This window comes from Taeniopygia guttata, chromosome 3, assembly GCF_048771995.1.
Source record: "Taeniopygia guttata chromosome 3, bTaeGut7.mat, whole genome shotgun sequence".
NCBI classification, from domain to species: Eukaryota; Metazoa; Chordata; class Aves; order Passeriformes; family Estrildidae; genus Taeniopygia; species Taeniopygia guttata.
Window position 1 is genome coordinate 1,188,194 of NC_133027.1, and position 23,219 is coordinate 1,211,412.

At 48.0% G+C, this 23,219-nt stretch overlaps 1 protein-coding gene across 1 annotated transcript; it reads right to left on the minus strand.

The window, feature by feature from the left end:
* Positions 1 to 1,282: 1,282 nt before the first annotated feature.
* Positions 1,283 to 22,708, minus strand: ESCO2 (establishment of sister chromatid cohesion N-acetyltransferase 2). Its single transcript, XM_072926217.1, has 10 exons — positions 22,612 to 22,708; positions 20,011 to 21,352; positions 18,731 to 18,806; positions 17,913 to 17,964; positions 16,047 to 16,134; positions 14,091 to 14,222; positions 11,471 to 11,560; positions 9,864 to 10,013; positions 8,345 to 8,538; positions 1,283 to 4,024 (listed from the first exon to the last, which is right to left on the minus strand). Exons 2-10 carry the CDS (start codon positions 21,166 to 21,168, stop codon positions 2,590 to 2,592), a joined length of 3,375 nt encoding a protein of 1,124 aa, XP_072782318.1. The 5' UTR covers positions 21,169 to 21,352; positions 22,612 to 22,708; the 3' UTR covers positions 1,283 to 2,589.
* Positions 22,709 to 23,219: the final 511 nt, after the last annotated feature.

A 23,219-nucleotide genomic window follows, 5' to 3' on the forward strand; every position in this document is an offset into this window, starting at 1 on the left:
AACCTAAAATATTCTCATAAAACCTTGGAATATTCTCAAAACCTTGGAATATGTCCCAAAAAACCTTGGAATGTTTCCAAAAAAAACCAGAATACTTCCTTAAAACCCTGGAATATCCCCCAAAACCCCAAAATATTCCCATAAAACCTTGGAATATCCCAAAAAACCCCAAACTATTCACTTAAAACCTTGGAATGTCCCAAAAAACCCCAAAATATTCCCTTAAAACCTTGGAATATTCCCAAAAAAATTGGAATACTTCCATAAAACCTCGCAATGTTCTCAAAACCTTGGAATATCCCAAAAAACCCAAAATATTCCCATAAAAGCTTGGAATATCCCAAGAAACCCCAAATATTCCCTTAAAACCTTGGAATATCCCAAAGAAACCAAAATATTCTCATAAAACCTTGGAATATTCTCAAAACCTTGGAATATTCCCATAAAACCTTGAATCTCCCAAAAAAACCAAAATATTCCCTTAAAAACTTAGAATATTCCCAAAAAATTGGAATACTTCCATAAAATCTCGGAATATTCTCAAAACCTTGGAATTTCCCAAAAATCCCTAAAATATTCCCATAAAATCTTGGAATAATCTCAAAACCTTGGAATATTCCCAGAAAACCTTGAATCTCCCAAAAAACCCCAAAATATTCCCATAAAACCTTGGAATATCTCAAAAAAAATTTGCAATATTCCCATAAAACCTTGGAATGTCCCCAAAAACCCCAAAATATTCCCATAAAACCCCGGAATTTCCCAAAAATCCCTAAAATATTCCCATAAAATCTTGGAATAATCTCAAACCCTTGGAATATTCCCATAAAACCCCGGAATATCCCAGAAAAACCAAAAATATTCCCATAAAACCTTGGAATATCCGAAAAAAACCAAAATATTCCCATAAAACCTTGGATTATCCGAAAAAAACCAAAATATTCCCATAAAACCTTGGATTATCCAAAAATCCCCAAACTATTCCCTTAAAACCTTGGAATATTCCCCAAAACCCCAAATATTCCCATAAAACCTTGGAATATTCCCCAAAAAAATGGAATACTTCCATAAAACCTTGGAATATTCTCAAAACCTTGGAATATTCCCATAAAAGCTTGGAATATCCCAAAACCCCAAAATATTCCCTTAAAACCTTGGAATGTCCCAAAAAATTCCCATAAAACCCCAAAATATTCCCATAAAACCCAAAATATTCCCATAAAACCTTGGAAAACCCCCGGGATGTTCCCACAAAACCCAGAAATAACGGAAAACCTTGGAATATTGTCAGAAATTTATGGAATATCTTCACAAAACCTGGGAATATTTCCATAAAACCTCGGAACAGCATCGCAAAAACCTTCGGGATGGCGACAAAATTTATGGAATTTCCTCATAAAACCTTGGAATATCGACAGAAATTTATGGAATAGCTTCACAAAACCTTGGAATATCCCAGAAATTCCCAAAATATTCCCATAAAACCTTGGAATATCCACAGAAATTTATGGAATATCCTTGGAAAAACCTTGGAATAGCAACAAATTTATGGAATATCACGGTAAAAATGTGGAATATCGACAGGAATTTATGGAATATCTTCAGAAATTCTTGGAATTTTTTCGTAAAACCTCAGAACAGCGTCACAAAACCCTGGAATATTGTCAGGAATTTCTGGGATATCCCAGTAAAACCTTGGAATGTTCCCACAACCGCCTGGAATTCCCAGGGAACGGGAAAAGGGAATTCCCAGGAACGCAGCCCTGACCCCAACGAACCCAAATCCCAAAAAAAAAACAACCGGGAAAAGCCGGGAATTACGGGGGATCCCAGCGGAATTCCAGGATTTCCAGTGGAATTCCAGGATTTCCTGGCGGAACTCCAGGATTTCTTGGAGGAATTCCAGGATTTCCTGGCAGAATTTCAGGATTTCCAGTGGAATTCCAGGATTTGCAACGAAATTCCAGGATTTCCAGTGGAATTCCAGGAACTAAGGAGGGGGGAGGGGTTCCCAGGGACATTCCCAAGGGAAGGAGAATTCCCAAGGGAAGGAGAATTCCCAAGGGAATGAGGGATTCCGGAGGGACAGGAAGGGAGGGAAGGGAAAGATTCCCAAAAAAAAGGAAGGGAATGAGGAATTCCCAAAGGAAAGATTCCGAAGGGAATGAAGGGTTGGGTTGGGATCCAGGGCAGAATTCCCAAGGGAATGAGGGATTTGGGGAAGGATTCCAACAGGAATGAGGAATTCCAGAGGGACAGGAAGGGATCCAGGGAATCCCAAGGAAATGAGGGATCTGGTTGGGATCCAGGGCAGAATTCCCGAGGGAATGAGGGATTTGGTTGGGATCCAGGGCAGAATTCCCAAGGGAATGGATCCAGAGCAGGATTCCTGTGGGAATGAGGAATTCCCGAGGGAAGGGATCCAGGGCAGGATTCCCTCGGGATCTGAGGAGGATTCCGGGATCCATCCCGCCTTTTCCGGCCCCTCGGGAATTCCGGCTGGGCCCAAGGACCCCGATCCCGATGATCCCAAGGATCCCGATGATCCAGAAGATCCCAAGGATCCCGGTGAGGTGATCCCGATCCCGCTCACGCTGATCCCGATCCCACAGCTGATCCCGCTGCTCCGGGCGCTGATTCTGGTGGGGCCAATCCCGGTGATCCCAGAGCTGATCCCGGAGCAGATCCCAGTGATCCCGATCCCACTGATCCCACTGATCCCGGTGATCCTGGTGTGGATCCCAGAGCGGATCCCGGTGATCCCGATCCCACTGATCCCACCGATCCCACTGATCCCAGTGCCCATCCCAGAGCGGATCCTGGGGTCAGTCCCGGTGATCCTGGTGCGGATCCCGGAGCAGATCCCGGGGTGGATCCCGGAATGGATCCTGCTGATTCCAGAGCAGGTCCCAATGTGGATCCCAGAGCAGATCCCAGAGCAGATCTTGATGATCCCGGAGCGGATCCCAGCACAGATGCTGGAGCAGATCCTGGTGTTTCTGGAGCTGATCCTGGAGCAGATCCCGATGATCCCGTGGCGGATCCTGGAGCAGATCCCAGTGTGGATCCCGGAGCAGATCCTGGTGTTTCTGAAGCTGATCCCGGAGCGGATCCCGGTGTGGATCCAGGAGTGGATCCCGATGATCCCGGTGTGGATCCCGGAGCAGATCCCAGAGCAGATCCTGATGATCCCATGGCAGGTCCTGGTGCGGATCCCGGAGTGGATCCTGATGATCCCAGTGCAGATCCCAGAGCAGATCCCGGTGCGGATCCTGGAGTGGATCCTGAAGCAGATCCCGGTGTGGATTCTGATGATCCCAGCGCAAATCCCGGTGCAGATCCCGGAGCGGATCCCGATGATCCCAGAGCAGATCCTGGTGTGGATCCCGGAGTAGATCCTGGTGTTCCCAGTGCAGATCCCGGAGCAGATCCCGGAGCAGATCCTGGTGTTTCTGGAGCTGATCCTGGAGCAGATCCTGATGATCCCGTGGTGGATCCTGGAGCAGATCCCAGTGTGGATCCCGGAGCAGATCCTGGTGTTTCTGAAGCTGATCCTGGAGCAGATCCCGGTGTGGATCCCGGATCAGATCCCGGAGCAGATCCTGATGCGGATCCCAGTGTGGATCCCGATGATCCCAGTGCAGATCCTGGTGTGGATCCCGGAGCGGATCCCAATGATCCCGGAGCAGATCCTGGTGTGGATCCCGGAGTAGATCCTGGTGTTCCCAGTGCAGATCCTGGAGCAGATCCCGTTGCAGATCCTGTAGCGGATCCCGATGTTCCCAGCACAGATCCCGATGATCCCAGCACAGATCCCGTAGCAGATCCCGACGTTCCCAGCACAGATCCTGTGGCGGATCCCGTGGCAGATCCCGGTGTGGATCCCGCTGTGGCGGCGGCGGGGCGGCAGACGAGGAAGTCGGGGCGGGCGCAGCAGCGCGCGGCGAAGGCGCGGCCGTCGGCCGTGGGGTCGGAAAAGGCCAAATCCCCACAGCTCAGCACCGCCCCGAACACAAACGTGCGCCTGGAAAACAGCACCGGGGAAACGTGGGGAAACGGATGGGAAACAGCAGGAAACAGCGGGGAAACAACGGGGAAACAGCGGGAAAACAGCGAGGAAAAATAGTGGGGAACAATGGGGAAAACAGCGGGGAAACAGCAGGAAAACAGCGGGAAAACAGCGGGGAAAAATAGGGAAAAGAATGGGAAAAACAGTGGGAAAACAGCAGGGAAAATAGCAGGGAAAACAGCGGGAAACAATGGGGAAAATAGCAGGAAAACCAGTGGGAAAAACATTGGGGAAACAACAGGGAAAAAATGGGAAAATCAGTAGAAAACAAGGGGAAAAACCAGTGGAAAACCATGGGAAAAATGGGGAAAACAGCAGGGAGAGAAAACAGCAGGAAAATGGGGAAAACAATGGGAAAAACAGTGGGAAACAATGGGGAAAATGGGGAAAACAGCGGGAAAACAGCAGGGAAAACAGCAGGGAAAACAATGGGAAAAACAGTGGGAAATGATGGGGAAAATGGGGAAAACAGTGGGGAAAAAACAGTGGGAAAATCAGTGGCAAACAATGGGAAAATCAGTGGGTGAAACAGTGGGGAAAACAGCGGGAAACAATGGGGAAAACAGCAGGGGAAATACCAGGGAAAACAGCGGGAAAAATGGGGAAAGCAATGGGAAAAACAGTGGGAAACAATGGGAAAAACAGTGGGAAAAAGAGTGGGGAACAATGGGGAAAATGGGGAAAACAGCGGGAAAACAGCAGGGAAAATAGCAGGGAAAACAGCGGGAAAACAATGGGAAACAATGGGAAAACCAGTAGGAAAACAGCGGGGAAAATACCAGGGAAAACAGTGGGAAAAACGGTGGGAAACAATGGGAAAAACAGCGGGGAAAATACACGGGAAAACAGCGGGAAACAATGGGAAAAACAGTGGAAAACAATGAGAAACAATGGGGAAAACAGAGGGAAAAAATGCGGAAAAGAGTGGGAAAAACAGTGCGAAAAAACGGGAAAAAACAGTGGGAAACAATGGGAAAAATGGGGAAAACAGCAGGGAGAGAAAACAGCGGGGAAAACAATGGGAAAAACAGTGGGAAATGATGGGAAAAATGGGGAAAAGAGCAGGGAAAATACCAGGGAAACAGTGGAAAACATGGGAAAAACAATGGGAAAAAACAGTGGGAAACAATGGGAAAAATGGGGAAAACAATAGAAAAAACAACGGGAAGCAATGGGGAAAACAGTGGGGAAAATACCAGGGAAAACAGTGGGAAAAACGGTGGGAAACAATGGGAAAAACAGCGGGGAAAATACCAGGGAAAACAGCAGGAAAAATGGGGAAAACAGCAGGAAAACAGCGGGAAAAACAGTGGGGAACCGATGGGAAAAATGGGGAAAAGAGCAGGGAAAAGAGCAGAAAAAACAATGGGAAAACCAGTGGGAAACAACAGGAAAAACAGCGGGGAAAATACATGGGAAAACAGCGGGAAACAATGAGAAAAATGGGGAAAACAGCAGGGAAAACAATGGGAAAAATGGGGAAAACAATGGGAAAAACAGTGCGAAACAATGGGAAAAACAGTGGAAAAATCAGTGGAAGAAACAGTGGAAGAAACAGTGGGAAACAATGGGAAAAATGGGGAATACAGCGGGGAAAATACCAGGGAAAACAGTGGGAAACAATGGGAAAACAATGGGAAAACAGTGGGAAATGATGGGAAAAACAGTGGGAAACAATGGGAAAAACAGTGGGAAAATCAGTGGGAGAAACAGTGGGAAAAAGAGTGGGAAACATGGGAAAAATAGGGAAAACAATGGGAAAAAACAGTGGGAAACAATGGGAAGCAATGGGAATAACAGTGGGAAAATCAGTGGGAGAAACACTGGGAAACAATGGGAAAATGGGGAAAACAGTGGGGAAAATACCAGGGAAAACAGCGGGAAACAATGGGGAAAATAGCAGGAAAATCAGTGGGAAAACCAGTGGGAAACATGGGAAAAATAGGGAAAACACAGTGGGAAACAATGGGAAAAACAGTGGGAAAACAGTGGGGAAAACAGAGGGGAAAAATGGGGGAAAGAGTGGGAAAAATGGTGGGAAACAATGGGAAAAACAGTGGGAAAATCAGTGGAAGAAACAGCAGGAAAAACAGTGGGAAACAATGGGAAAAATGGGGAAAACAGCAGGGAAAATACCAGGGAAAACAGTGGGGAAAATGGGGAAAACAATGGGAAAAACAGTGGGAAACAATGGGAAAAATGGGGAAAACAGCAGGGAAAACAGCGGGAAAAATGGGGAAAAGAATGGGAAAATCAGTGGGAAACAATGGGAAAAATGGGGAAAACAACGGGAAAACAGTGGGAAAACCAGTGGGAAACAATGGGAAAAATGGGGAAAACAGCGGGGAAAATACCAGGGAAAACAGCAGGAAAAATGGGGAAAAGAATGGGAAAACAGTGGGAAAACAGCAGGGAAAGCAATGGGAAAAACAGTGGGAAACAATGGGAAACAACGGGAAAAACAGTGGGGAAAAGTGGGGAAAAGAGTGGGAAAAACAGTGGGAAGCAATGGGAAAAACAGTGGGAAAATCAGTGGGAGAAACAGTGGGAAAAACAGTGGGAAACAATGGGAAAAATAGGGAAAACAGCGGGGAAAACAATGGGAAAAATGGGGAAAACAATGGGAAAAACAGTGGAAGAAACAGTGGGAAATGATGGGGAAAATGGGGAAAACAGTGGGAAAAACAGCAGGAAAACCAATGGGAAAACAGCAGGAAAAACATTGGGGAAAAGAGAAAAACAGCAGGAAAAACAACGGGGAAAAACTGGCAGTGCCAGTTCCCAATCCCAATCCCGTTATTCCCGAGGTTTATTCCCGGAATTCCCACCTGAGCCTCTCCAGCATCCATTGCGCGATGCCGGTTCCCGTTCCCAATCCCAATTCCCGAGGTTTATTCCCGACGTTTATTCCTGGAATTCCCTCCCAAGCACCTCCAGCATCCATTGGATGACGCCGGTTCCCATTCCCAATCCCAATTCCCGATGTTTATTCCCGGAATTCCCACCTGAGCGCCTCCAGCACCATTGGCCGATGCCGGTTCCCAATCCCAATGTTATTCCCGAGGTTTATTCCCGGAATTCCCTCCCAAGCGCCTCCAGCACCATTGGGCGATGCCGGTTCCCATTCCCAATCCCAATTCCCGAGGTTTATTCCCGGAATTCCCACCTGAGCCCCTCCAGCACCCATTGGATGATGCCGGTTCCCGTTCCCAATCCCAGTTCCCGATGTTTATTCCCGGAATTCCCACCTGAGCGCCTCCAGCATCCCTTGGGCAATGCCAGTTCCTGTTCCCAATCCCAATCCCGTTATTCCCGATGTTTATTCCCAAAATTCCCACCTGAGCCCCTCCAGCACCATTGGCCGATGCCGGTTCCCATTCCCAATCCCGTTATTCCCGAGGTTTATTCCCGGAATTCCCACCCAAGCACCTCCAGCACCCATTGGCCGATGCCGGTTCCCATTCCCAATCCCATTATTCCCGATGTTTATTCCCGGAATTCCCACCTGAGCGCCTCCAGCATCGCTTGGATGATGCCGGTTCCCAATCCCGTTATTCCCAATCCCGTTATTCCCGGTTTTTATTCCCAGAATTCCCACCTGAGCCCCTCCAGCATCCCTTGGATGATGCCGGTTCCCATTCCCAATGTTATTCCCGATGTTTATTCCCGGAATTCCCACCCGAGCACCTCCAGCACCATTGGCCGATGCTGGTTCCCATTCCCAATGTTATTCCCGATGTTTATTCCCAGAATTCCCACCCGAGCCCCTCCAGCACCATTGGATGATTCCTGTTCCCATTCCCAATCCCAATTCCCGAGGTTTATTGCCGGAATTCCCACCTGAGCCCCTCCAGCATCCGGCAGCCAATGCCGGTTCCCATTCCCAACCCCAATTCCCGATGTTCATTCCCGGAATTCCCACCTGAGCCCCTCCAGCACCATTGGCCGATGCCGGCTCCCGTTCCCAATCCCAATTCCCGATGTTTAATCCCGGAATTCCCACCTGAGCCCCTCCAGCATCCGGCGGGCGATGCCGGTTCCCATTCCCAATTCCAATCCCGTTATTCCCAATCCCAATTCCGGGGGTTTATTCCCGGAATTCCCACCTGAGCGCCTCCAGCATCCCTTGGATGATTCCTGTTCCCGTTCCCATTCCCAATGTTATTCCCGAGGTTTATTCCCGGAATTCCCACCTGAGCGCCTCCAGCATCCGTTGGATGATGCCGGTTCCTGTTCCCAATCCCAATTCCCGATTTTTATTCCCGGAATTCCCACCTGAGCGCCTCCAGCATCCGTCGGGCGATGCCGCGGCGCCGCTGGGCGCGGAGCACCCAGATCCGGCTGATCCCGCACACGGCCGGCTCCGGATGCACCGAGCAGCGCCACGCCCGCAGGGAATCCCGGGAATTATCCTGGGAATTATCCTGGGAATTGTCCCGGGGGTCCGGCTCCGGCAGCAGCCGGTAGGCCTGAGGGAACGAGGGCGGAGAGTGGGAATGGGAACAGCTGGAATGTGGGAATGGGAATTGGGGTGGGAATGGGAATTGGGAATGGGGACTGGGAATTGGGAATGGGAATGAAAAAGTGGGAATTGGGAACTGGGAATGGGAACTGGGAATGGGAAATGGGAATTGGGATGGAAAGTGGGATGGAAAGTGGGAATGGGAATTGGGATGGGAGTTGGGGATGGAAATCTGGGAATGGGGAACTGGGAGTAGAAATTGGGAATGGGAATGGGAAAGTGGGAATTGGGAATGGGAATTGGGAATGGGAACTGGGAATGGAAATTGGGAATGGGAATGCGGAACTGGGAACTGGGAATGGGAACTGGGAATGGGAATTGGGGGTGGGAACTGGGAATTGGGAACTGGGAATGGCAATTGGGATGGAAAGTGGGAGTGGGAATTGGGATGGGAGTTGGGGATGGAAATCTGGGAATGGGGAACTGGGAGTAGAAATTGGGAATGGGAATGGGAAAGTGGGAATTGGGAATGGGAATTGGGAATGGGAACTGGGAATAGGGACAGGAATTTGGAATGGGAACGGGAACTGGAAAATTGGGAATGGGAACTGGGAAATGGGATGAGAATGAGAACTGGGAATTTGGAAGTGAACTGGGAATGGGGAATTGGGAATGGGGATGGGAAATGGGAATTGGGATTGAAACTGGGAATGGGAATAGAGATGGGAACAAGGAAAGTGGGAATGGGGAACTGGGAATTGGGAACTGGGAATGGGGAAATGGGATAGGAATGGGAAAGTGGGAATGGGGACTGGGAACTAGAATTGGGAATTAGGACTGAGGATGGGAATGGGAACTGGGAATGTGGGAATGGGAACTGGGAATGTGGGAATGGGAACTGGGAATGGGAAGTGGGAAGTGGGATGGGAGTTGGGGATGGAAAACTGGGAATGGGAATTGGGAACTGGGAATTGGGAATGTGGGAATGCGAATGGGGAACTGGGAATGGGAACTGGGAATGAATTGATCCCCGATCAATCCCCAATCAGTCAATCCTCAATCAATCAATCAACCCCTGCTCAATCTCCAATCAATCAATTCCCAATCAATCAGCCCCCAATCCATCAATCGCCAATCCATCAATCAATCCCCAGTGAGTCAATCCCCAATCAGTCAATGGAACGATCAATCCCCAATCAATCCATCAATCCATAATCCATCAGCCAATCCCCAATGAGTCGATCCCCAATCAGTCAATGGAACGATCAATCCCCAATCAATCAATCAATCGATCAATAACCAATCAATAACCGATGGGCGGATCAATCTCACCTGCCGGATGGGGTGTGCCGCCAGGCAGCCGAGCACGCGTCCCGCGGGGCTGAGGAACAGGTAGACGGAAATCCGGGAATGCGGCCCGGGAATGCGGGAATGCTCCGGGAACCCCAACTCCGCATCCACCACCGACAGCACCTCCGCGGCCTGCGGGAACGGGGGGATTCCGGAAAAATGGGGGAATTCCCGGGAAAAATGGGGTGGGAATTCACGGGAAAATGGGGGGGAATTCCTGGGGAAATGGGGTGGGAAATGGGGTGGGAATTCTTGGGAAAGGGGGTGGGAATTCTTGGGAAAAGGGGGGAATTCCTGGGAAAATGGTGGGAATTCCTGGGAAAATTGAGTGGGAATTCCTGAAAAATGGGGTGGGAATTCCCGGGAAAAAATGGGTGGGAATTCCTGGGAAAATGGGGTGGCAATTCCCAGGGAAATTGGATGGGGATTCCCAGAAAACTGGGGTGGGAATTCCAGGGAAAACTGGGATTGGAATACGAGGAAAAAGAGGATGGAAATTCTGGGAAAACAGGGAGGGAATTCCTGGGAAAATGGGGTGGGAATTCCCTGGGAAATGGGGCGGGAATTCCCGGGAAAATGGGGTGGGAGTTCCCGGGAAAAGGGGTGGGAATTCCTGGAAAATGGGGGTGGAATTCCAAGGAAATGGGGTGGGAATTCCTGAAAAAATGGGGTGGGAATTCCCAGGGAAAACTGGGATTGTAATACCAGGAAAAAGAGGATGGAAATTCTGGGAAAACAGGGAGGGAATTCCTCGGAAAATGGGGGTGGGAATTCATGGGAAAGGGGGTGTGAATTCCTGGGAAAATGGGGTGGGAATTCCCAGGAAAATGGGGGGAATTCCCGGGAAAATGGGTGGGAATTCCTGGGAAAATGGGGTGGGAATTCCCGGGAAAATGGGTGGGAATTCCAGGGAAAATGGAGTGGGAAATGGGGTGGGAATTCCCAGGAAATGGAGTGGGAATTCCTGAAAAATGGGGTGGGAATTCCAGGGGGAAATGGGGTGGGAATTCCAGGGAAAATGGGGTGGGAATTCTTGGGAAAATGGGGTGGGAAATGTGGGGGGAATTCCCGGAAAAATTGGGTGGGAATTCCTGGGAAAATGGGGTGGGAATTCAGGGGAAACGGGGCGGGAAATGGGGTGGGAATTCCTGGGAAATGGGGTGGGAATTCCTGGGAAATGGGATGGGAATTCCCGGGAAAATGGGTGGGAATTCCTGGGAAAATGGGGTGGGAATTCCCGGAAAAATTGGGTGAGAATTCCTGAAAAACGGGGTGGGAATTCCCGGGAAATGGGGGGAATTCCTGGGAAATGGGGTGGGAATTCCTGGGAAAATGGGGGGGAATTCCCGGGAAAACGGGTGGGAATTCCTGGGAAATAGGGTGGGAATTCCCGCAGAATGGGGCGGGAATTCCTGGGAAAATGGGGTGGGAATTCCAGGGGAAAATGGGGTGGGGAAATGGGGCAGGAATTCCTGGGAAAATGGTGGGAATTCCCGGGAAAATGGGTGGGAATTCCTGGAAAATGGGGTGGGAATTCCTGGAATTTGGGATTTGGGATCAGATCCCATTGGGATTTGGGAATTTGGTACCTTCCTGAGGGCGAATTTGGGATCGTCGGGCAGGATCAGGAGGATTTTCCCATCCCAGAATTCCGACACCACGCGCTCCTGCTTCCAGCCCTGCCGGAGCCGCGATCCATCAGCGCCCTTCCCGCAATTCCCTCCCGTTCCCGTTCCCATTCCCCCAGAATTCCTGGAATTCCTTCTCATTCCCATTCCCGGAATTCCCTCCCGTTCCCATTCCCGTTCCCGGAATTCCCTCTCATTCCTGTTCCCAGAATTCCCTCCCATTCCCGTTATTCCCTCCTGTTCTCATTCCCATTCCTGTAATTCCCTCCCATTCCCATTCCCATTCCCATTCCCCCATAATTCCTGGAATTTCCTCTCATTCCCATTCCCAGAATTCCCTGCCATTCTGATTCCCATTCCCCCACAATTCCCGGAATTCCCTCCTGTTCCTGTTCCCGGAATTCCCTCTCATTCCCCAGTTGCCATTCCTGGAATTCTCTCTCATTCCCCCCATTCCCGGAATTCCCTCCCGTTCCCGTTCCCGTTCCTGGAATTCCCTCCCGTTCCCACATTCCCATTTCCCTGGAATTCTCAGAATTTCCCCCAATTCTTATGCCCAGAATTCCCGTTCCCAGAATTCCCGTTCCCAGAATTCTCTCCCATTCCCCTGGAATTCCCAGAATTCCTGGATTTCCCATTCCCAGAATTCTCTCCCATTCCCATTCCCCATTCCCACATTCCCAGTGCCATTTTCTCCCTGGAATTCCCAGAACTCCCAGAATTCCCGTGTTATTCCCAGAATTCCCCTGCTGCAATTCCCAGAACTCCCAGAACTGCCGTGTTATTCCCAGAATTCCCACGTTATTCCCAGAATTTCTGTGTTATTCCCAGAACTCCCGCGTCATTCCCGCCATTCCCATCCCAGAATTCCCTCTGATTCCCATTCCCAAAATTCCCTCTCATTCCCCCATTCCCATTCCCGGAATTCCCTCCCGTTCCCACATTCCCATTCCGCTGGAATTCTCAGAACTCCTGGATTTCCCATTCCCAGAATTCCCTCCCATTCCCCATTCCCACATTCCCAGTGCCATTTTCTCCACAGAATTCCCAGAACTCCCAGAACTGCCGTGTTATTCCCAGAATTCCCATGTTATCCCCAGAATTTCTGTGTTATTCCCAGACCTCCCGCGTCATTCCCACCATTCCCATCCCATAATCCCCTCTGATTCCCATTCTCGAAATTCCCTCTCATTCCCCCATTCCCATTCCTGGAATTCCCTCCTGTTCCCATTCCCGTTCCTGGAATTCCCTCTCATTCCCATTCCTGGAATTTCCTCATTCCCATTCCCAGAATTCCCTGCCATTCTGATTCCCATTCCCCCACAATTCCCGGAATTCCCTCCCGTTCCCATTCCCATTCCCGGAATTCCCTCCCGTTCCCATTCCTGGAATTCCCTCTCATTCCCCAATTGCCATTCCTGGAATTCTCTCTCATTCCCCCATTCCCAGAATTCCCTCTCGTTCCCATTCCCATTCCCGGAATTCCCTCCCATTCCCCATTCCCACATTCCCAGTGCCATTTTCTCCCCGGAATTCCCAGAACTCTCATGTTATTCCCAGAATTCCCGTTATTCCCTGAATTCCCCTGCTGCAATTTCCAGAACTCCCAGAACTGCTGTGTTATTCCCAGAACTCCCATGTTATTCCCAGAATTTCTGTTATTCCCAGAATTCCCCTGCTGCAATTCCCAGAACTCTCAGAATTCCCATGTTATTCCCAGAATTTCTGTGTTATTCCCAGAACTCACGCGTCATTCCCACCATTCCCATCCCAGAATTCCCTCTGATTCCCATTCCCGAAATTCCCTCTCATTCCCCCATTCCCATTCCCAGAATTCCCTCCCATTCCCATTCCCCATTCCCACATTCCCAGTGCCATTTTCTCCGCAGAATTCCCAGAACTCCCACAATTCCCGTGTTATTCCCAGAACTCCCGTGTTATTCCCAGAATTCCCATGTTATTCCCAGAATTTCTGTGTTATTCCCAGAACTCCCGCGTCATTCCCGCCATTCCCATTCCCAGAATTCCCTCCCATTCTCATTCCCATTCCCACATTCCCAGTGCCATTTTCTCCCTGGAATTCCCAGAACTCCCGTGTTATTCCCAGAATTCCCCTGCTGCAATTCCCAGAATTCCCAGAATTCCTTTGTTATTCCCAGAACTCCCATGTTATTCCCGTTATTCCCAGAATTCCCCTGCTATAATTCCCAGAATTCCTGCTGTAATTCCCAGAATTCCTCTGCCGCAATTCTCAGAACTCCCGGAATTCCTGTGTTATTCCCAGAATTTCTGTGTAATTCCCAGAACTCCCGTGTCATTCCCAAGTTATTCCCACACCATTCCCGCCATTCCCAGAACTCCTGCGTCATTCCTGCCATTCCCATCCCAGAATTCCCTCTGATTCCCATTCCCGGAATTCTCTCCCATTCCCATTCCCACTCCCATTCCCATTCCCATTCCCATAATTCCCTCTCATTCCCATTCCCGGAATTCCCTCTCATTCCCCCATTCCCATTATTCCCAGAATTCCCCTGCTGTAATTCCCGCGCCATTCCCGTTGTTATTCCCGGTTATTCCTCACGGTGTGTGTCAGCGCCTGCCGGAGGCGCCGGTGGTGCCGGAGGTGCTGGAGCCGATCCTCGGGAATTCCGGGAGCGAAGAGCATCCCGCAGGATCCGCACTGCCGCGGGCCCAGCCCCCGCTGCCCCGCGTCCTGCCGGGAAAAACGGGAATGAAATCTGGGAATTCCGGGAATGAACAGCCCCCGCTGCCCCGCGTCCTGCCGGGAAAATGGGAATAAAATCCGGGAATTCCGGGAATGAACAGCCCCCGCTGCCCCGCGTCCTGCCGGAAAAACGGGAATGGGAATAAAATCCGGGAATGAACAGCGGGAATGAACAGCCCCCCCTGCCCCGCGTCCTGCCGGAAAAACGGGAATAAAATCCGGGAATTCCGGGAACAAACAGCCCCCGCTGCCCTGCGTCCTGCCGGAAAAACGGGAATGAAATCCGGGAATTCCGGGAATGAACAGCGGGAATGGGATCTGGGAATTTAACCCGGATAACTGCAAATAAAATCTGGGAATTCCGGGATAACCGGGAACTATTTAACCAGGATAACCGGGAATAAAATCTGGGAATTCCGGGAAGCGGCATCCCGCAGGATCCACACTGCTGGGGGCCCTAAATCCTGGGGGAAAACGGGAATAAAATCTGGGAATTCCGGCAATTCCGGGAGAACCGGGAACTCTCAGGTAAGCGGGAATTTAACAGGGAATTTAACCGGGATAACCACAAATAAAATCTGGAAATTCCGGGAATGAACAGCGGGAATAAAATCTGGGAATTTAACCAGGATAACCAGGAATAAAATCTGGGAATTCCGGCATAACCGGGATAACTGGTAATGTGAGAATTCCAGTGATGAAATCTGGGAATTGTGGGAATGAACAGCGGGAATTCCGGGAATGGGGGTGATTTGCTTCTGGCCCGCATCCTATGGAAAAATGGGAATAAAATCCGGGAATTCCAGGAATTCTGGGATAACCAGGAACTCTGAGGTAACCAGGAATTTAACCAGGATAACCGGGAATAAAATCTGGGAATTCCGGGAAGCGGCATCTCACAGGAGCCACATTGCCCTGGGAAAAATGGGAATAAAATCTGGGAATTCTGGGAATGAACACAGGGAATTGTGGGAATGAACACCGGGAATAAAATCTGGGAATTCCAGGAATTCCGGGCTAAGCGGGAATGTGAGATGAGAATTCCAGGAATGAACAACGGGAATGCCGGGAATGAACCCCGGGAATAACGGGAAGGGGAAGGAGCAGAAGAAAATCCTGGGAAAATCAGGGAAAAAACTGGGAAAAATCAGAGAAAATAATTGGGGAAAAATGAGGAAATCAGGGAAAAATGGGAACAATACTGGGAAAAATGGGAAAATGGGAAAAATCGGGGAAAAATTGGGAAAAAATTTGGGGAAATCAGGGAAAAAATGGGAAAAATGAGGAAATCAGGGAAAAATGAGTAAATCAGGGGAAAATCAGGGAAAATAATTGGGAAAAATGAGGAACCCCATCCCAGGGAAGGTTCCAGAATTCCCGGAATTCCGAAATTCCCACAGAAAGTTCTGGAATTCCCAGATGTCCTGAATTCCCAAATTCCCAGGGGAAATTCCCAGATTCCCATCCCATGGAAGCTTCAGGAATTCCCAAATTCCCAGGGAAGGTTCCGGAATTCCCAGATTTCCCCTCCTACGGAAGGGTCAAGAATTCCCAAATTCCCAAATTCCCCTGAAAGGTTACGGAATTCCCAAATTCCCCAGGAAAGATTCAGAATTCCCAAATTCCCCTCCCGGGGAATTCCCAGATTCCCCAAATTCCCAGGAAAGTTCTGGAATTCCGGAATTCCGAAATTCCCAGGAATGTTCCCAAGGAGTTCCTGAATTCCCAGGAAATTCCGGAATTCCCAAATTCCCAGGGAAGGTTCCCAGATTCCCAAATTTTCCCAGGGAAGTTCTGGAATTCCGGGCTCACGATGATCAGCTGCTCCCCGGCGCATTCCCGGGATTTCCTGGAGAATTTTCCAGAGGGGTCCGAGGGCGGCGGCAGCGGCTCCAGGGGCCTGGAAAATGGGGGAAAATCAGGGGAAAATGGGAAAAATGGGAAAAAATGGGAAAAATGGGGAAAAAATGGGAAAAAATGAGAAAAAATCAGGGAGAAATGGGAAAATAGGAAAAAATTGGGGGAAAAAAGGGAAAAATCAGGGGAAAATGGGAAAAAATGGGGAAAAATGAGAAAAAATCAGGGAGAAATGGGAAAATGGGAAAAAATGGGGGAAATCAGGGGAAAATGGGAAAAAAGTCCTGAGAAAATGGAGAGAAAAATTGAGAAAATCGGGGAAAATGAGTGGGAAAAATGAGGAAATCAGGGAAAAATCAGGGAAAAATTGGGAAAAATAATTGGGATAAAGGGGGGAAATGAGGGGAAAATGGGAAAATTGGGGGAAATTAGTGAAAAATTGGGGAAAATTGGAAAATTGGGGAAAATGTGGGGAAAAAATGGGGAAAAAGTGGGAAATGGTGAAAATCAGAGGGAAAATTGGGGGAAATGTGGGGAAATAAGGAAAAATTTGGAACAATGGTGAAAATTAGGAAAAAATAGGGGAAAATGTGGGGAAAAATGGGGAAAATCGGGTGAAATGGGGAAAATGGGAAGAAACGGAAAAATTGAGAAAATGTGGGGGGGAAATTGGGGAAAAATTGGGGAAAATCAGGGAGAAATGGGAAAATGGGAAAAAATGGGGAAAAAAAGGGAAAAATCAGGGGAAAATGGGAAAAAAAACCTGAGAAAATTTAGAGAAAAATGGAAAAAATTGGGGAAAATGAGTGGGGAAAATGAGGAAATCAGGGAAAAATCAGGGAAAAATTGGGAAAAATAATTGGAATAAAGGGGGGAAATGAGGGGAAATTGGGAAAATTGGGAGAAATTAGCGAAAAATTGGGGGAAATTGGAAAATTGGGGAAAGGTGGGGAAAATATGGGGAAAATGTGGAAAATGAAAGGGAAATGGGGAAAAGTGGGAAATGGTGAAAATCAGAGGGAAAATCAGGGAAAATTGGGGAAAACGGGGAAATAAAGAAAAATTGGGAAAGAACGGTGAAAATTGGAAAAAAATGGGAAAATTTGGGGAAAAATTGGGTGAAATGGGAAAAATGGGAAGAAACGGAAAAATTGGGAAAATGTGGGGGGGAAATGGAAAAAATTGGGGAAAATTGTGGAAAAATTGTGGAAAAATTAGGGCAAATGGGGAAAAACAGGAAAAACACTTGGAAAATTGGGGAAAAGGTGGGAAAAATCAAGGGAAAATGGGGGAAATCAGGGAAAAATTGGAAAAGATGGGAAAAGAGGGGAAAAGTTTGGAAAAAAGGGGGAAAATCAGGAAAATGGGGAAAAATTGGGAAATGAGGAGAAATTGGGAAAATTGGGGGAAATTAGCGAAAAATTGGGGAAAATTGGGGAAAAATAGGGAAAAGTGGGAGAAATGCAGAAAACTGGGGGAAAATGTGGGGAAAACATGGAAAATCAAAGGGAATTGGGAATAAGTGGGGAAAATCAGAGAAAATTGGGAAAAATGGGGGGAAATAGGAAAAAAAGAGGAAAATGTGGGGGAAAATGGGAAAAATTGGGGAAAATTTGGGGAAAATCAGGGAAAAATTGGGAAAGATGGGAAAAGAGGGGAAAACTTGGGAAAAAAGGGGGAAAATCAGGGGAAAATAGGGAAAAAATGTGAATAAAGGGGGAAAATCAGGAAAATGGGGAAAAATTGGGGAAATGTGGAGAAAAATGGGAAGGAAGTGGGAAAAGTTGGGAAAATTTGGGAAAAGCAGCACCGGGGTCTGACCTTCTCTTGCTGGGCAGGAAAATCGGGAACAGCCCGGCCGGACACCGAGAGCCTGGAAAAAATGGAAAAGTGGGAAAAATGGGGAAAATCCTGGGGAAATTGGGAAAAAAATGGGGAAATCCTGGGAAAATTGGGAAAAATCCTGCAGAAATTGGGAAAAAATAGGGAAAATCCAGGGAAAATTGGGAAAATCCAGGGAAGATTAAGAAAAATAAAAAATTGCAAAAATTTCCAGGGAAAATCTGGGACAAAGTCAGAAAAAATCCCAAAAAAACTTGGAAAATCTGGGAAAATTCAGGGAAAACCTGGGAAAATCCAGGAAAAACCAAAAAAAATAGGGAAAATGCAGGAAAATTGGAAAAAAATGGGAAAAATCCAGGAAAAACCTGAGAAAATTGGGGGGGAAAAATGGGGAAAATCTAGGAAAAACTAGGGAAAATCTGGGAAAATCCCAGGGAAAATCTGGGAAAATTGAGAAAAAATCAGGAAAAATCCAGGAAAAACCCAGGAAAATCTGGGAAAATCCCGGGGCAAACCTGGGAAAATCTGGGAAAAAACCTGGAAAAATTGGGAAAACCCAGGAAATCTGGGAAAAATGTGGGGAAATGGGAAAAAAGTCAGGAAAAAAAAAAAACTTGAGAAAATCCAGGAAAATCCTGGGAAAATGGAGGAAAACCCGGGGAAATGCCAGGAAAAATCAGGAAAATTCAGGAAAAATCCTGGAAAATCCAGGAAATCAGGGAAAATTCAGGGAAAAACCAAGAAAATCTGGGAAAATTCCAGGAAATTCCCGGAATTCCTGAGGTTTCCCGACTCACCTGAGTCCTGCGGCGGGGCCGGGGAATTCCGGGAATTCTGGGAATTTTGGGCATCCGCGACAGCTCCAGGGGAGTCCTGGGGAAAAAAATTGGGAATTTTGGGAATTCTGGGATGTGGAAATGCAGGAAAATCCCAGATCCCACCTGGAATTCCGGGATCCGGAGGGGATTTATGGAATTTGGGGAGGGAAGAGGGAAAATTCCTGAAATTCCCAAAAATTCCCATAGGAATTCCCCAAAATTCTCCAGAATTCCCAGAAAATTCCCCAAAATTCCCAAGGAAATTCCCCAAAATCCCCAAGGAAATTCCCCAAAATCCCCCAAAGTTCCATCCAGAATTCCCAAAAACTCTCAAGGAGATTCCCCCAAAATCCCAGAAATCCCAAGAAATTCCCAAAAATCCCAGAAATCCCCAGGAATTTCCTGGAGTTTTCCCTGAAATTCCTGGGAATTGCTCAAAATTCCCTGAAATCCCAAAGAAATTCCTGAAATTCCCCAAAATTTCTGGGAATTCCCCGAAATCCCCAAAATCCCAGAAAATCCCAAAAGAATCCCAAAGAAATTCCCCAAAATTCCCAGAAACTTCCCAGAAGTCCCAAAAATTCCCTGAAAATTCCCCAAAATTCCCAGAAAATCCCCAAAATTCTCAGAAATTCCCCAGAAATTCCCAAAAACCCTCAAGGAAATCCCCCAAAATTCCCAAGCAAATTCCCAGAAAACCCCCAGGAGATTGCCAGAAAATCCCCAAAATTCCCAAGGAAATTCCCAAGAATTCCCAGAAGTTCCTCAGAATTCTCAGAAGATTCCCAAAATTCTGAGAAAATTCCCCAAAACCTCGAGGAAACCTCCCAAAATTTCCAAAAATCTCCTGAAATCCCCCCCAAAAAATTCCCCAAAATTCCCAGAAATCTCCCAAACTCCCCGAAAATTTCCAGAATTCCCCCAAATCCCCCAACCTCCAAGGAAATTTCCAAGAATCCCCAAAAATTCCCAGAAATTTCCGGGAATTTCCCTGAAATTCCCCAAAATTTCACGGAAATCCCCCAAAATATTTAAAAAAAAAAATTCCCCAGGAAATTCCCAAAAATCCCCTGAAATTCCCAGAAATCCCAAGAAATTTTCCACAATTCCAAGGAAATTCCCAGAAATCCCCCAAAATTCCCAAGAAAATTCCCAGAAATCCCCAGAATCCCCTGAAATCCCCCAGAATTCCCAAAAATTCCCAGAAAAATCCCTAAAATTCCCAAAAAACTCCCGGAATTTTCCGGGCTGTGCCTCACCTGTGTCCGGGGCTCGTTCCGCTTTTCCGGTTCCGTTTTCCCGGGAATTTCCCCTTCCCGGTTTTCCTTGCCCGCCTCTCCCGGGGCCGTTTCCCGGGATTTTCCGGGATTTTTCCGGGAATTTCTGCGGCTCCGGAAGAAGGCGGCGCCCGAGGGCAGCCGAGGCCGCGGCCGCGCCCCCGACAGCAGCACCCGGCGCTCGGAATTCCCGGAATTCCCGGAAATCTGGGAATTCCCAACATTCCCGGTGCCAGAAATCCGGGAATTCTCAGCGCTGGAAATTCCGGAAATCTGGGAATTCTCAGCAGCGGAAATCTGGGATTTCCCCAAATTCCCAGTGCCGGAAATCCGGGAATTCTCAATCCCGGAATTCTCAGTGCCAGAAATTTGGGAATTCTGGGAATCCCCAAAAGTGGAAATGTGGGAATTCTTCAGCCCGGAATTCCGGGATTTTTCAGCGTTGAAAATCTGGGAATTCTCCAGTCCTGAATTTCCCAGGCTGGAATTTTGGGAATTCTCGATCCCAGAATTCTGGGAATTCCCAATTCCAGCACTGGAAATCTGGGAATTCTCAATCCCAGAAATCCAGGAATTCTCTCCAATCACGGAATTCCGAGAGTTCTCAACACTGGAAATCTGGGAATTCTCAATCCTGGAATTCCCCAGCCTGGAATTCTGGGAATTCCCAATCCCAGAATTTTGGGAATTCTTCATCCTGGAATTAAAGGAATTCCCCATCCTGGAATTCCGGGAATTCCCGCTGCTCCCTTTGCCTTTGGAGCTGCCCTTCCTGTTGGAATTCCCAGATTTCCTGCTGGAATTCCCGGATTTCCTGTTGGAATTCCCAGATTTCCCGCCGGAATTCCCGGATTTCCTGTCGGAATTCCCGGAATTCCGGGTTTTTTCCGGGATCTCTCCGTGCCCCAGCAGCTCCCGGAGCCGTTTCCGCTCCAGGGGGTCCCGGTAATTCCGGCTCCCGTAAAACTGAGCCACGGAAAGTTGGGAATGCGCCGGAATTCCCAGATTTCCCGAGAGAATTCCCGGATTTCCTGATGCCATTCCTGCATTTCCAGCCAGGAGTCCCGGATTTCCCGTTGGAATTCCTGAATTTCTTTCCGGAATTTCCGAATTTCTGGCTGGAATTCCCAAATTTACCATCGGAATTCCTGAATTTCCTGTCGGAATTCCCGGATTTCCAGCGGGGATCTGCAGCCTCCGGGCCGGCGCCGCTTTCTCCACGATTTCCTGGGAATTTTGGGAATTTTTTGGGGAATTTTTTGGGGAATTTTCTGGAGCTGCTCGGAGCCGTTTGGGCGGGGGGGTCCGGAATTCCCAGCGGGAGCTGAAAAAAAAACGGGAATGAGGGAGGGGGGAGGGGCGGGAATTCCCAAATCCCAAAATTCCCCAATTCCCCAGAATCCCAGGAATTCCCAAATTCAGGAATTCCCAAATCCCAAAATTCGTGGAATTCCCAAGTCCCGGGATTTGTGATTCCAAGGAATTCCTGAATCCAAGGATTTCCCAAATCCAGGAATTCTAAACCCAGAAATTCCCAAATCCCAAAATTCTCAAATCCCAGAATTCCCAAATTCAGGAAATTTCCAAATCCCTTAATCCCAAAATTCCCAAATCCAGAAATTTGTGATTCCAAAAATTCCTGAATCCAATGATTCCCAAATCCCAGAATTCCCAAGCCCAGAAATTCCTGAATTCCGAAATTCCAGAATCCAGGAATTCCCAAAATCCAAAATTCCCAAATCCCAAAATTCCCAAACCTGGGCCTTGGCATCTTTGGGATTTGGGGATTTTGGGATCTTTTGGGATTTAGGGGAATTTTGGGGGATCTTGGGAATGTTCAGATTTGGGAATTTTGAGCTTTTTTGGGAATTTTTGGGAATTTTGGGGATTTTTGTGGTTGGGCTTTTGGGGATAATTTGGGGGTTTGGGGGATTTTTGGGTTTAGCATTTGGGATTTTGGGAATTCGGGGGGTTTTTTTTATTCCGAGATTTGGGATTTTGGGAGATTTTTGGGGTTTGTGATTTTGGAATTTGGGGGTTTGGGAATTCGGGGATTTGGGATTTTCTGGAATTTGGAGTTTGGGATTTTGGGGATTTCAGATTTTGGAGACTTTGGGGGTTTGGGATTTTGGGTTTAGGGGATTTTGGGGGATTTTTGGGGTTTTGGGGATTTAGGGGATTTTGGGGTTTGGGATTTGGAGATTTAGGGGGGATTTTTGGAGGATTTTGGGATTTGGGGGATTTTGGGGATTTGGGGGAGTTCAGGGGGGATTTTTAGGGGATTTTTGGGGTTTGGGATCTGGGGGATTTTTGGGGTTTGGGATTTTGGAATTTAGGGGATTTTTGGGGATATTTGGCGTTTTTGGGGATTTGGGGGTTTGGGATTTGGGGATTTTTGGTGGATTTTGTGGTTTGGGGTTTTTTTGAGGTTTAGGGGATTTTGGGGGGGTTTTGGGGGTTTGGGATTTTGGGGATTTGGGGGGCTTTAGGGGCGATTTTTAGGGGATTTTGGGGATTTCTGGGTTTGGGGATTTTTAGGGGATTTGGGGGATTTTGGGGGGATTTTTGGGGTTTCCGGCTCACCCGGGCGGGTCCCGGCTCCGTTTCGAGGCGGTTCCGGAGCTGCTGCGGATCCGGGAGAGGCTGAGCAGGGCCGGGATCCCGGGAACCCGAACCCCAAATCCCCAAAATCCCAAACCCCCAAATCCCCCCAAACTCCCAAAATCCCAAAACACCAAACTCCCAAACCCCAAACCCCCAAAAATCCCAAACCCAAATCCCCAAATTCCCAAACCCCAAATCCCCAAAACACCAAATTCCAAAACCCCCAAATTCCCAAAAATCCCAACCCCCAAATTCCCAAAATCCCAAACCCCCAAATTCCCAGAATGCCAAACCCCAAATTCCCAAAAATCCCAAACCCCAAAACTTCAAATCCCAAACCCCCCAAAACCCCCAAACCCCAAAATCTCCCAAATTTCCCAAAATCCCAAATTCCAAAAATCCCCAAAACTCCAAAACCCAAATCCCCAAACACCAAAATCCCAAATCCCAAATATCAAAACCCCAAAACTCCCAACATCCCAATTCCCCAAACTCCCAATTCCCAAATTCCCAAACCCCCCAAACACCAAAATCCCAGATTCCCATATTCCAAAACCCCAAAACCCAAACCCCCAAAAATCTCCCAA